The following is a 12,270-nucleotide window of genomic DNA, read 5'->3' on the forward strand; positions in this document are numbered from 1 at the left end:
TTAATGAACAGCAAGTGAACAAGCCTTAGCGACTCCCAAGCAAGCGACATTACATTGTGCCAGTCAGGGGACATGGTGCTTGCATCTTTCCGAGAAGACGGCGCGATGATTCTGGGGGGACAAGGCCCAAATGTTACTTCCGGCTTTTGTGCCGCCCCAAGAAACGGGTGCTAGGCCCGACGGTCTCCATGGCCTGCAAAGGCACTCGGGCGTGCGCAGATAGGAGTCCCAGGTCTGTAGTGCTGTACCTGTTTTCAATCAGCCACTCCGGCCGGCCGCTGGGAGTCTTAAGGCCCGGCGTGTGCTGTTCCAGGCGGACGCACCGCACTGCGCAGACGTCGCTTGCGCCCACTCTCAGCCAATCACGAGTCTTCCTTCCGGCTTTCCCCGGAAAGCTATCTTCTCGCCGGTCTTTTTCTTTTGCTCTCTCCTTGTTTCCCCCCGGCAGGTGGAGTGCGCGCGTAGGGTGCGTTTCCGTTCCCAGCTTTGTCCACGCGGCCCTGAGGAGGAAAAGCAGTCGGAAGCTCGGTAATGGCCGCACGTTTGGGAGGCGGTGGCAGTGGGGTCTCCGGGGCTGGGGCTTTGGAAGGACCGAGAGCCTGTGCATATTAAGGTCGTCCTTAGGTCTTTCCGGCAGTCTGTCCCTGAGGAGTGTCTCAAACGCTGGCTCGACGTATTTTGTCCCTGCCGAGAAGTGCTCCGAGGTCGTTGGGGCAGTGGTTGACTTAATTCGTGCTGAGAGAGGAGGTGGCAAGGACAGTAGAGAGGTCATTTCCTAGTGGAGTAGTCCTTGTCGGTGGCTTAGACCTGGGCTAAGTCTGTTGAACCCAAATTATACTTTTTTCTCCTCCCACCCCCCCCCCCACCCCCAGCCCCCACAAGGAGAAAGGCATTATGTACGTACAAGTTCAAAACCAAAATATAGTAAAAAAGAAAAATAATCCCTGAAATCATTCACTTATGTAGTTAAAAAGCGTTCTTAGAACCTAGCTCTCTTAAATCTTGGCTAGTGTTTCTTGACATCGTGCTGGTATGGACTTTATTTCTTCTGTTGTGTCTGTGGGAAATCTTACTGACCTACAATGCCGCCTTCTAACGTGGCTCTTACTGCGTGGCACGAAAGCCATTAGTTTGAATTTCCATCACTAGTCAGATCATAGCTGTATCCATCTGGCACAGTGCTTAGCACATCATAGGCAGACACAAATATTTATTGAGCTGAAATTAATTGGATGATGTGACCGCCTCCCCCACATAGGAGCACTCTTATTGTATACAGATTATTTACTAAAAAACTTACTAATCCAGTAGTTCCCAGTTCATGTGGCATGAGTTCCTGGAATGTTCAGAAATCTTTGTAAGGGTTTCTGCAAATCCATGTGGTCTCCAGGTATCATCCACAACTAATCTTATCTCATGTAGATATTACTGTTTTTAAGTGTACATAGGTGATTGTTTTAAAAGTTTTACAAAATCAAACCAAAAGTAATCTATCATGTAAAATGCTTTAATTATTTAAAATAAAATATCTTAAAAATAGTTTAATTTTGGAAGCCACTTCATTAGTGCAATTGATATTTAGGGCTGAGCTGTCCCGTATGGTAACCACTAGTCACCTATGACTATTTAAATTTAGAATTGAATTAATTAAAATTAAATAAAATTTTAATTTCTCAGTTTCAGTAGGTACATTTTAAATTCTCAGTAGCCACATGTGGATAGGGGCTACAGTGTTGAAAATCAGAGCTATAGAATATTTCCGTTATTGCAGACGTGGACAGTGCTGCTATAGACACTTAAGATGAACAAATAGTAGTCTAAGCAGAGGTAACTAATCTAATTTCTAGCATAACAGAGCAGTGAAATTGGGGATAATGTTAAGCAGTTTCTATCCCCATTGGATGAACAAATACATATTTCTTTATAAGGAAATAAATGATTTTTTTGTTTTTCCCTGGATGTATCTGGATTGTAAAATCCCTCCACCCCTATCAATATAGATTGTTAGAGTTACTTGTGAATTGGTAAAGAGCCGCTATGGAGACTAAGGACCAGAAGAAACACAGAAAGAAAACCAGTGGGCCCAAAGTTCAGAAGAAAAAAAAACGGCATCTGCAGGATCTACAACTTGGAGATGAGGAAGTTGCCCAGAAGAGAAACCTCAAAGCTTTTGCAGTACAGTCTGCTGTGCGGATGGCTCGATCCTTTCACAGGTATGCTTAACTGAATTCTAGTGGTTCTTTCATTTTTTTTCTTTTTAAATAGTAGAAGGCTCTCCACATGATGTTTGGATTCATGAGTATTCATCTCTAAAGGACATGGAGATGAATACCATATTTCTTTTACTAAAACATGAGAAGTCTTTCCTGTGGAAAGACTTGTCTCCAGCATCTACACACTGATTGACTTTTTTTTTTTTTTTTTGCCCAAGAGAAAAGCTTAAGAGTTTTTCTTAATAGAATTTTTTCGTAAACTTTAAAATATTTCTATGATAATAGATATGCTTGTGTGTGTGCGTGTGTGTTTTCTGGATATGTTTAATAGAATTGTAATATGTAGTATTAACTAGCTTGGTTTAACGAATCCTAACTAAAGTCCAAGAAGTGTACTTTAAATATTATTGAATTAAATTCTTCCAGTAGGAGAGCCAAATATAATTCCATACCCTCTCTTCTTCTTCATTATAACTGTCTCCAAGTTTTCCCTTTCTTTTTTTTTTTTTTTTAAACTATTATAGTCAACTAATAAAGGAATTGGATTTGAGGTTTGTATAGTTTTCAACACTCTGAACTACTGAAGTCTGTTACATATTTACTGAAGTGGTTATTTGGATTGGAGTCAGAAGTTAATTGCATACATATATTGGCTGTTCAGCTCTCTTTAAAAATCTTTACTTATAATGATAATGCTTTTCATATTTCTTTTCTTTTTACAAATAGGACTCAGGATTTAAAGACAAAAAAGCATCACATTCCATTGGTTGATCGAACTCCACTAGAGCCTCCACCAATAGTGGTGGTGGTGATGGGGCCTCCGAAAGTTGGAAAGAGTACCTTAATCCAGTGCCTCATTCGGAATTTCACAAAGCAGAAGCTGACAGAGATCAGAGGCCCTGTAACGATCGTGTCAGGTAGGAGGGTGCTACCCCAGAATGGCATGACAGGTATTGTCATCTGAGGGTCATACATGTTTTTGTTGAACATTTTCTTGACCAATAAATGTTAAAGTAATGTTGTCATCTCTCTTGTAGTTTTACTAAGTTGGCTGTAGCTTCAAAAAAAGATAGATTCCCAGTAATAATATTGATGTAGATATATATCTTATTCTCACTGCTGTATAGATTCGCCAGGTATTTTCCTCTGAAAGACTTGACAGGCCCAGACATGTTGACTTGGTCATAGTGAGCATGTTTATTTAACAGATGGCAAGTGTCTCCTATGTGCCAGGTATACTTGCTTGCCTCGTGAAGCCACATTCTTGCAGAAGTGAGGGAGTTTTTCTCTTTTTCCTGAAGGAACTTCTCTGAGAGATGATGACCTTTCTCAGTTTGAGGGAAGATGAAACAAATCCCCAAAATGGCAGTGGTAGCATCTGAAATCTCTTAGTATAGCAATAATAACAGTTGACTTTGAACTGCACAGGTCCACTTTAAAGTGAGTTTATGCAATTGGTCCTCTTTATGCCCAGGTTTCGCACTTGCAGATTCAGCCAACCATGGATCAAAAACAGTGTTTTCAGTTCACAGTTCAGAGTCTGTGGATGCAGAGGGCCAACTGTATGCATTGTTCTATAGCATTTTATGTAAGGAACACCTGCAGATTTTTGTGTCCATCGGAGCCCTGGAACCCTTCCCCTATGGAAACCAAAGGACACCTGAAGTTTCTGGGGAATCAAAAGTTACACGTGGATTTTCCACTGTTGGGGGGTCAGTGTCCCTAACCTCCTCATTGTTCAAGGGTCAACTGTAGTTGAATTAGTTGGATTGAAGCTTTTCTTTGTCTTTAAGGCATTTCTATCATGGTGACTGATTTCTTTCAACTTAATTTAAAATAATGATTGTTCAGTGAACATTACATTAGGTGAGACAATATTTTTAGCTATAGTGGGAACAGGAAACTTTGATAGAGATAGAATCACTGTCCCACTGCAGAATGACAAGGTCAGGATCCTTATGAAACCTACTTATCTGCCCATTCTAGTTGGAATTTTACTTGTTTGAGCACTTTATTTATATGAGTAGACTTTTGATGATATTTTAAGATTGGAGAATATAGCAAGAAAACCAAGATGGAATGTATTTTATCAGTTTTCTCCTGTAAAAATGAACTCTGGCATACTCCCATAAATGGATATGGTTCTTTACTGGATGCAATTAAAAGTGATAATTAGAATTAATGGATATATTTTTTCAAGATTTTTTTTTTTAATAAAATTTTCATTTGCTTCACTTACAGGTAAAAAACGCAGACTCACCATTATTGAATGTGGGTGTGACATTAACATGATGATTGATCTGGCTAAAGTAGCGGATTTGGTAAGTCAGTGGGGGCAATGTGGATTTTCTGTTGGGAACTTATAGTAGTGTGGTAAGTTATCTCATGTTGAAGGGAAGAAAGGTTTATGATTAAAAGAATGGTGGGTGTCATCAAGGATATAATAGATGTGTTTGAATTGATAATGATAATTATTGTTATAATAAAAATGGAATGAGCACAATGAAATATATTCTAAAATCTAAACACAAACCATAGGATGGAGAAAACCTTTCATGAACATAGCTAATAAAAGCTCACTAAGATATACATACATATATATGAATGTATAATAATACCATTTCTTGGACCCTTACTGGGTATTGTGCTTATAGCTTCCCAGTATGCTTTAGAAGTAAGTAGGTATTATCTCCAGTTTATATATGATGAAAGCAAGGCTCCCAGAAGTTAAGTAATTTGTCCGAGGATGGGAACTCTGCTCTTGATGGTTCCGGAACCTCCATTCTAAATGATTATGACAAAATTAATACACGGATTGCCCTCGAGAAATTATCAGTTTATAATAAAAAATCTGTAGAGTACTTAGCATATGAGAATCTTGCAGCCTCAATTGCTTTTACAGAAATGATACTGTTTATTAATTATTTTTTAAACAAGCAAAAATAAAGCCAAAAAGAAAAAAATTAAGCCATAATGATTAGGAAGTGTGGGGTAACAGATACCTTGTTTTTTGTTTTGTTTTGTTTTGTTTGATTCAGCTCTCTGGATAGCTGTTTAGTGATGGAGCTACAGACATTCTTTGTCCCAGGAATTCTAAAATATAAAATAAAAATTAATATAAATGTTATGGCTATACCATTTTAATATCAGAAAATTAAATACTATTCAAATTTTGAACATATATTGCTACCATTAATAAAAATAAGTATTATTGTCAACACAAAATAGTATAAACTTATTAAATCTTGTATATTTGAAATAGTTTAACATGAGTCATTAGTTTCTCTTTTAGGTAAAGTATATCAAGTCCATAATTTTAAAAGCATACACATCAACAAAGATGCCTTTTTTATATATCTTTTTAAGGTTTAGAAAAGAACATATGCATTTGGTAAAATATTCAAGTTGTACCACAGGGTACATACAATGCATGTTTTCTTTTTCCTTGCCCTGACCTCTAATCTCTCAGTACCCCTTAAAACAGTATCTTTCCAGATACATCTATAAATATAGTGCAGCCCTTTTAAACGACACACTGTTAATTATACACACTGTTCTGTGCTTTGCTTTTTTCACTTAATACATCTTGGAGGTATAGACTAAGTAGTATAGATCAACCTTATTTTTTTTAAGTATTCCGTTGTGTGTACCACAATTTATTTAACCTGGCTTATGTTGATTGTTCTGCTCTGGATTGTTATAAAGTCGCTTGAGTCACAGCAAAGGTACACATGATATGTGTGTGTGAATTGGAGGAGTAATACAGTCTTGATTTATCTTCATTTGACAAAGATTGTCAGCTAAGGGACTTTTTACCACCTATTCTTTGGATCCTACAACTAATTATTTGCCCATTGGCACTCCATGATGTCAAACAGAGTATAGGGTTATTACATAGCCAGCTCAATCACCTTTACCCTGTTCCAGTGTTGGACAGCTCTGTGTTGCCGGCTTGGCCTCTGCTCTGCAGCAGCAGCTATACTTTCATGATGCTCAGTGACCCACCTTCATGTATTTTGTAGTTCAGTGTTACAAATTCTATAATAAAGATAAGTTTTTCTGATTTTTTAAAATTGTTTTTGATTAGCTACAGAAAAATGAGAACAGAGATGTCTTTAATATCCTAAAACGAAAAATCTTCAGGAATCAGCTCTGAAATTATTTTGCATGTTTAAAGAGTCATAAATTTTAAAAATTAGATTTATCTGTTTATCTTTTCATTTATTACCGCTTCCATTTTTTTGGATGTCAAGATCTGTTATTTAGTTTCTTTGTTGGGGACCTATTACTTGGCTTAAAAACACATTTATTTCTTGGAGTGAGGACTTTTCAGGTAAGGGCCAAATTGTACCCAGCCTTTCCTGAGTTGTTTATCATACATCCATATTTCGAAATAGAAGTTTATATTGTGGTGTCTATTGTCTCATGGTTGCCTTTTAGAGAAGTCATAGGGTGGTTTTTCTTTTTTCTCTACCATGGTAATCCGTAACTAATGATTTGATGTAGTCTAGAGCAGGAGTTGGCACTTTTTTCTGTAAAGGGCTAGTTAGTAAATATTTTAGGCTCAGTGGGTCATAGTTTCTGTTGCAACTACTTAACATTGCACAGTGGCTCAAAAGTAGATGTAGACAAAATGTAAATGAATTAACATGGCTGCGTTCCAGGATAACTTTAGTTATTGAGACAGGTGATGGGTCAGATTTGGCCCACAGGCCATAGTTTGCTGGTAGTCTGTTTTGTGTAGTTTCCTTGAGAAATTGTGTCTTCCTTTTTTAGGTGCTGATGCTTATAGATGCCAGCTTCGGCTTCGAAATGGAAACATTTGAATTTCTAAACATCTGTCAAGTACATGGCTTTCCTAAAATTATGGGCGTTCTCACCCACCTAGATTCCTTCAAGTACAATAAGCAACTGAAGAAGACAAAGAAGCGATTAAAACACAGGTTCTGGACAGAAGTCTACCCGGTAGGAAGAGAATTATTAATTACTAACACTATAATTTTTTAAAAATAAGATGAGTAAGAGAGGTTAAAAAGCATCTCTAGGATTCACCTCCTGAGTTTTCTTTAAAAATCTGTTCATAGTCTCTGGGATATTTTTTTGAGATAGTCTTAATTCTAGACTTCTTGGTATGTCTCATTTGTATCTGTATCCGCCAGCATCAGGCAATGTCTGGCTCTTGTTATTTAATAGAGTTCGTCTAAAGTTTCTCCTAGCTACAAGCCCATTGATCACAGGATTTTTTCTGTGCCCAGGAGTCTCAATACTCCAGACAGATTCCACTGCTTGACTGGAGAGAAGTTTTGAAACTAAAAGTATTTACAGTTCTGTTCCTACAAAACCCTAATAAGATGATTCCTAAAAGAAGACAGAGAAGCATTGGCACAATGGTTTGCTAGAAGTCACCCTTTTTCAGCATTGCTTCTTATTTAGAGACATTTATTTTGGTGTAGTACTGATAAGAATTTAGTTGAAGTTTAATTTTTTGTTCTTTTTCTTTAATGTTCAGGGTGCCAAGCTGTTTTACCTTTCTGGAATGGTACATGGAGAATATCAAAATCAAGAAATTCATAATCTGGGCCGTTTTATTACAGTTATGAAGTTTAGGCCTCTTACATGGCAAACCTCTCACCCTTATATCCTGGCAGACAGGTAAAAAGTGAATGTACATTTTTGTTTTTCTTGTTCATATATTCCAAAGCTGAAAAGGTTAGAAAAAGAATAGTAATAGAGCTTATTTTGTACTTAATTTTGAATAGTGGAGAGAGAAATGTAGTTGATGGAAAATACCTACTTTTTTTTGTATCATTACTTAAAGATGCTGTGGCTTTGGGAATAAAGTATGATATGTTGAGAAAAATGTGAGGATTTTGAAGCATTTAAGGCTTTAGGATGTGGCCCCATCGTGTTTTTCCACCCTTAATTTGGACCATGGTCCTCTAATCACTCAGATTGTGTATTGCGCTTTCATTCCTTTGTGCTTTTTTTCGTATTGTTTTCTTATCCTGTAATACCCCTTTTCTACCTGGTAGAACTGAAGCCACACTTAAAAACCCAGATCAAATCTTAATCCTCTTCCATAAAGGGTTTTTCTGGATATGTTCTCTTACCCCAGGTACATGCATTTCCCATTTCTAATGTCTGTCTTATGGAAAGTAGATCACGTAGAGCCTAAAAGAAGTGCAGTCATATGGTTACTTTTTTTTTTTTTTTGGTAGATGGTGAACTGTACTTCCTTATTTCTGTATTTCCTATAGCTTTCTAAAGGTGTTTCGTGAACTAGTGAATGTGAGGAATTATTGACATATGAAGGGAGGGAGGTACAAGAACTTTGATATTCATTTCTCCCACATGATTGCGTTTTATTTTTCTAGGATGGAAGATTTGACAAACCCAGAAGATATCCGAAGAAATACCAAGTGTGACCGAAGGGTGTCTCTTTATGGTTATTTAAGAGGAGCACACTTAAAAAATAAATGCCAAATTCACATGCCAGGTATCCTTGTTGTAAAATGTACTGTATTTGTAGAACTCTTGGGACACTTGATTTCTCAGGAAAACTGAAAAATGGCCAAACAAGGTAGAACCACCTTGCTGGAGGATTTAAGAGTAACCAGGCATTGCATCTGCCTGCAAAGATACTGAGTTAATCAAGTCCCCTCTGCTCTGATGGAGTTGTTTAGCCAGAGAGGCATAGTGCCAAAGCCAAATGATGCCTTTGTCATGGCTGAAGCCTTATGACTGTGGGCCATTTCTCCTGACAGTTAATAGATTTGTCAGCTAAAGCCATCTTCTTGTCTCTGTCTTCCAGGTGTAGGAGATTTTGCTGTGAGTGATGTCAGTTTCCTACCAGACCCCTGTGCCCTTCCTGAGCAACAAAAGAAGCGCTGTTTAAATGAAAAGGAGAAGTTAGTTTATGCACCTCTCTCTGGAGTAGGTGGTGTGCTGTATGACAAAGATGCTGTCTATGTTGACCTTGGTGGCAGCCATGGCTTCCAGGAATCGGTGAGAGGAAAGTGACAGAAAGTAATATAGTCAGCTTTTATTTACTGATGTTTTTTATCTTTATTCATATTTATGATAAAGGCCACAATGCACATTATAAATATGCAGAATACTTAATTGTATCAAGCAGAAAGGAAAAATCGTGTTCTCCATAACTCCCTGCTTCCAAAATGCACAGGGGATTCTGTGTATCCCAGCGTGGGGATTGCAAGCAGTTTGGCACCTCTGCTTCTGTCTTTCTTTATACAAAATCGGTGTGTTTTCTAGCTCTTTTTGGTCTTTTTCTTTTTTTTCTGTTTCTTAACCATATACACATTTTTTTAGGTCATATTATATGTTTAGGTTAATATATATTATAAATACTACATATGTGGCATTTGTATGTGACATAAAGAAAAATATTTGTTTAATGAGCTCCAACTCTAAATTCTTTTTCAGTTTTTTGCAGCACTTAAGAATATGTGATTTCACTGTTCCATGTTAGTATTTGTAGAGCAACTTTCATCTGTATACAGCTGTATAGGATTTCATTGTATAGATAAACCTCATTTACTGAAGCAACCTTTGGAGTGCTAAGGGGTTCACCCTATTTCCCCTGGTTTAAACAGTGCTGCAGTGAGCACCCTTGCATATGTAGCTTTGTTCATTGGGAAGGATCTTTCTATGCAGTAAATTCCTTGAAATGAAATTTTTGAATCAAAAGGTAGCAAATTTTTTTAAGTGGACTCTAGATTTATATTTCTTTTACTGCTTTGAAATGAGATTTTATTGGGCTAAAATAGGTGCTTTCTATAGCATTGGCACTGAAGGTTTTTCTAGCTGTTTTTTTAAATTAAATTTATTAGGGTAACTGGTTAATAAAATGATGTATGTTTTAAGTTTACAATTCAGTTAATGTTATGTATAGTGCATTGTGTTCTAGCTAAGTATTTGAGTTGTCAGGTGTATACTCCATGAACTTGGAAAAGTTTAATGAAGACAGAGCTCAATTTTAGGCTTTGTTATAATAAAATTTTTTTGCAGCAGTAAGCAGGGTTCTCAGTAACTATGTGTAAAGGTAATTTTGAGACAGTAATTGAAAAGTATGTCTTCAGAATCATTGTGCATTCTTCACTTTCCCTTTCTTGGTGGCCTTAATAGGACGAAGCTAGGCCCACTCATGAACTGGTTCAGAGTCTCATTTCCACCCATTCCACTATTGATGCCAAGATGGCTTCAAGTAAAGTGGCCCTTTTTTCGGATTCCAAACCACTGGGGTCAGAGGATATAGATAATCAAGGGTAAGTTTGCCATTTTTCTCTTTTTAATTAAAAAAAATATATTGCAAAAGACTATATTACCCATAACTGCCATCATTACACATTTTGATGTGGGATTCGTTCTAGGTTATTTTGTTCTGCTTTGCTTTGTATGTGCATCTGTTTCTGAGGACTCTTCATTTAGGTGACATTAAATGGAAATATTTTGTTAATATATAAAATTTAGTTTTTAACAGACCCAGAATATTCCTCAACTATTACAAAATCTTTTCTATATGTTGCTTTTTATTTCTTAGGAAACCTGAGGCCATTTGTCTTTCTTTCAGTGGTCAAAATAGTGCAACAACCAGAGTCAGCGAGCTTGTTAAGGTGGCTGGCCAGAAGCCATACATCTTGTCTCTAAAAGTTTTACTTTAGTTGTATTGTAGTATCTCCTGTGGGTCAATTTCTGCTAATGTCTAGCTTATGTGATTCTTTTCAGTCTGGGTTGGACTTTGTATATATATATACCTTGTATATAGTGAGTGTTTTGGTTTAGTTAGTGATTTATAACTGCCAATCAAAATGAGTCTGAAAATAATTGAGATTATCTAGTTTATAACTTATTATAAATATATACTAATGAAGAAAAATACCATCTACTGCCCTCTAGCTAGCAGATGATATATATAGCACAGTAATTGACTGCAATGGATCTAACAGTTTGGGGGAATCATCTCTCTAAGCCTCAGTTCCCTAATATGTCAAGAGTTTTTTTGTGGTGATTAAATACAGTAGTGTACATAAACTATTTAGCACGATGTAGATAACAAGTATTCCATAAAAATCCCTGGTATTACGATCAGTGTTATTAGCCATTTTCATTTTGAGATATTCCTCTAATCATTCTGTCTACATGGATACTCTTTCTAACATGTTTACAATCATAATGTAAAACTTCACTATCTATATTGTGAGCACTTCCTTTTTCTATACAGTATATATTCATCATTTTGTTAGTATTGATTTATTCTAATCTGTCCTTTATCATTTTGTGTGATTTTTGGTATTTCTCTGATTGTTTTTTTCACAATTTTATATGAACTGTTACATTAAATAGCTTCATAATTTTTTTTATTTCATCCTGTGGTTTTAGCATCTTGATGATGATTCTTTATCAAGTATTGCACTTGTGATTTCAAAATGGCAATATTCTTAACCTGTTATTCCTTCTGTATTTGTTAACTGCCATTCCTTAACAAGGAGCTTTCACTTCCACCTCTTTATTTTAATATCATTGTTGACTAGTGAAAATTTTTTTGTTCTGGTTGTTATTAGCGCATTACTATCATTATTCTTTCTGATGCTTATATTGTCCTTTCGGTCTGTTTTCTGTGTCTTTTTGGCCTATTGGTCTTTAAGCAGGTCCAGGCTTGCTTTCTACTTCTCTGGCTTTGACCTGGAGTAAGCCATTTCTCCAAGGATCATCCGTTTCAAGCTTGGAAATGATCAGTCTTCTAAAAGATTTATTAAACACTTGCTTCCATTTTGACCATTTTTTCCCCTAAAATTAGGGGTTTGTTTGTTTGTTTGTTTGTTTGTTTGTTTGTTTAAGGCTATCTATTCTCTCTGTAAGTTCTTTTGAAGAGTGTTGTTAGGAAACAGTATGAGTTTGCTTTTTAACTATTCCAGTATTTATCAAATTATTCCTTTCTATGCTATGTCATTTAAAACTATTCCTCAACATTATTTTCTGTTTTTTTTTCCATATTTATTGACTTACTATTCTTGGATTAGTGGATTGTTATACAAAT

At 36.4% G+C, this 12,270-nt stretch overlaps 1 protein-coding gene across 1 annotated transcript in view; it reads left to right on the top strand.

The window, feature by feature from the left end:
• The first annotated feature begins 395 nt into the window (after positions 1-395).
• The window catches only part of BMS1 (BMS1 ribosome biogenesis factor), a 40,564-nt gene continuing 28,689 nt past the window's right edge, over positions 396-12,270 (top strand). The window contains exons 1-9 of the mRNA XM_016131452.2: positions 396-528; positions 2,001-2,213; positions 2,940-3,130; positions 4,455-4,534; positions 6,990-7,178; positions 7,723-7,865; positions 8,588-8,709; positions 9,025-9,218; positions 10,359-10,498. Of these exons, the coding sequence (XP_015986938.1) occupies positions 2,038-2,213; positions 2,940-3,130; positions 4,455-4,534; positions 6,990-7,178; positions 7,723-7,865; positions 8,588-8,709; positions 9,025-9,218; positions 10,359-10,498 (1,235 nt within the window). The 5' untranslated portion in view covers positions 396-528; positions 2,001-2,037. The remainder of the gene's footprint in view (positions 529-2,000; positions 2,214-2,939; positions 3,131-4,454; positions 4,535-6,989; positions 7,179-7,722; positions 7,866-8,587; positions 8,710-9,024; positions 9,219-10,358; positions 10,499-12,270) is intronic.

This window comes from Rousettus aegyptiacus, unplaced genomic scaffold (genome assembly GCF_014176215.1).
Source record: "Rousettus aegyptiacus isolate mRouAeg1 unplaced genomic scaffold, mRouAeg1.p scaffold_m13_p_6, whole genome shotgun sequence".
Taxonomy (NCBI): Eukaryota; Metazoa; Chordata; class Mammalia; order Chiroptera; family Pteropodidae; genus Rousettus; species Rousettus aegyptiacus.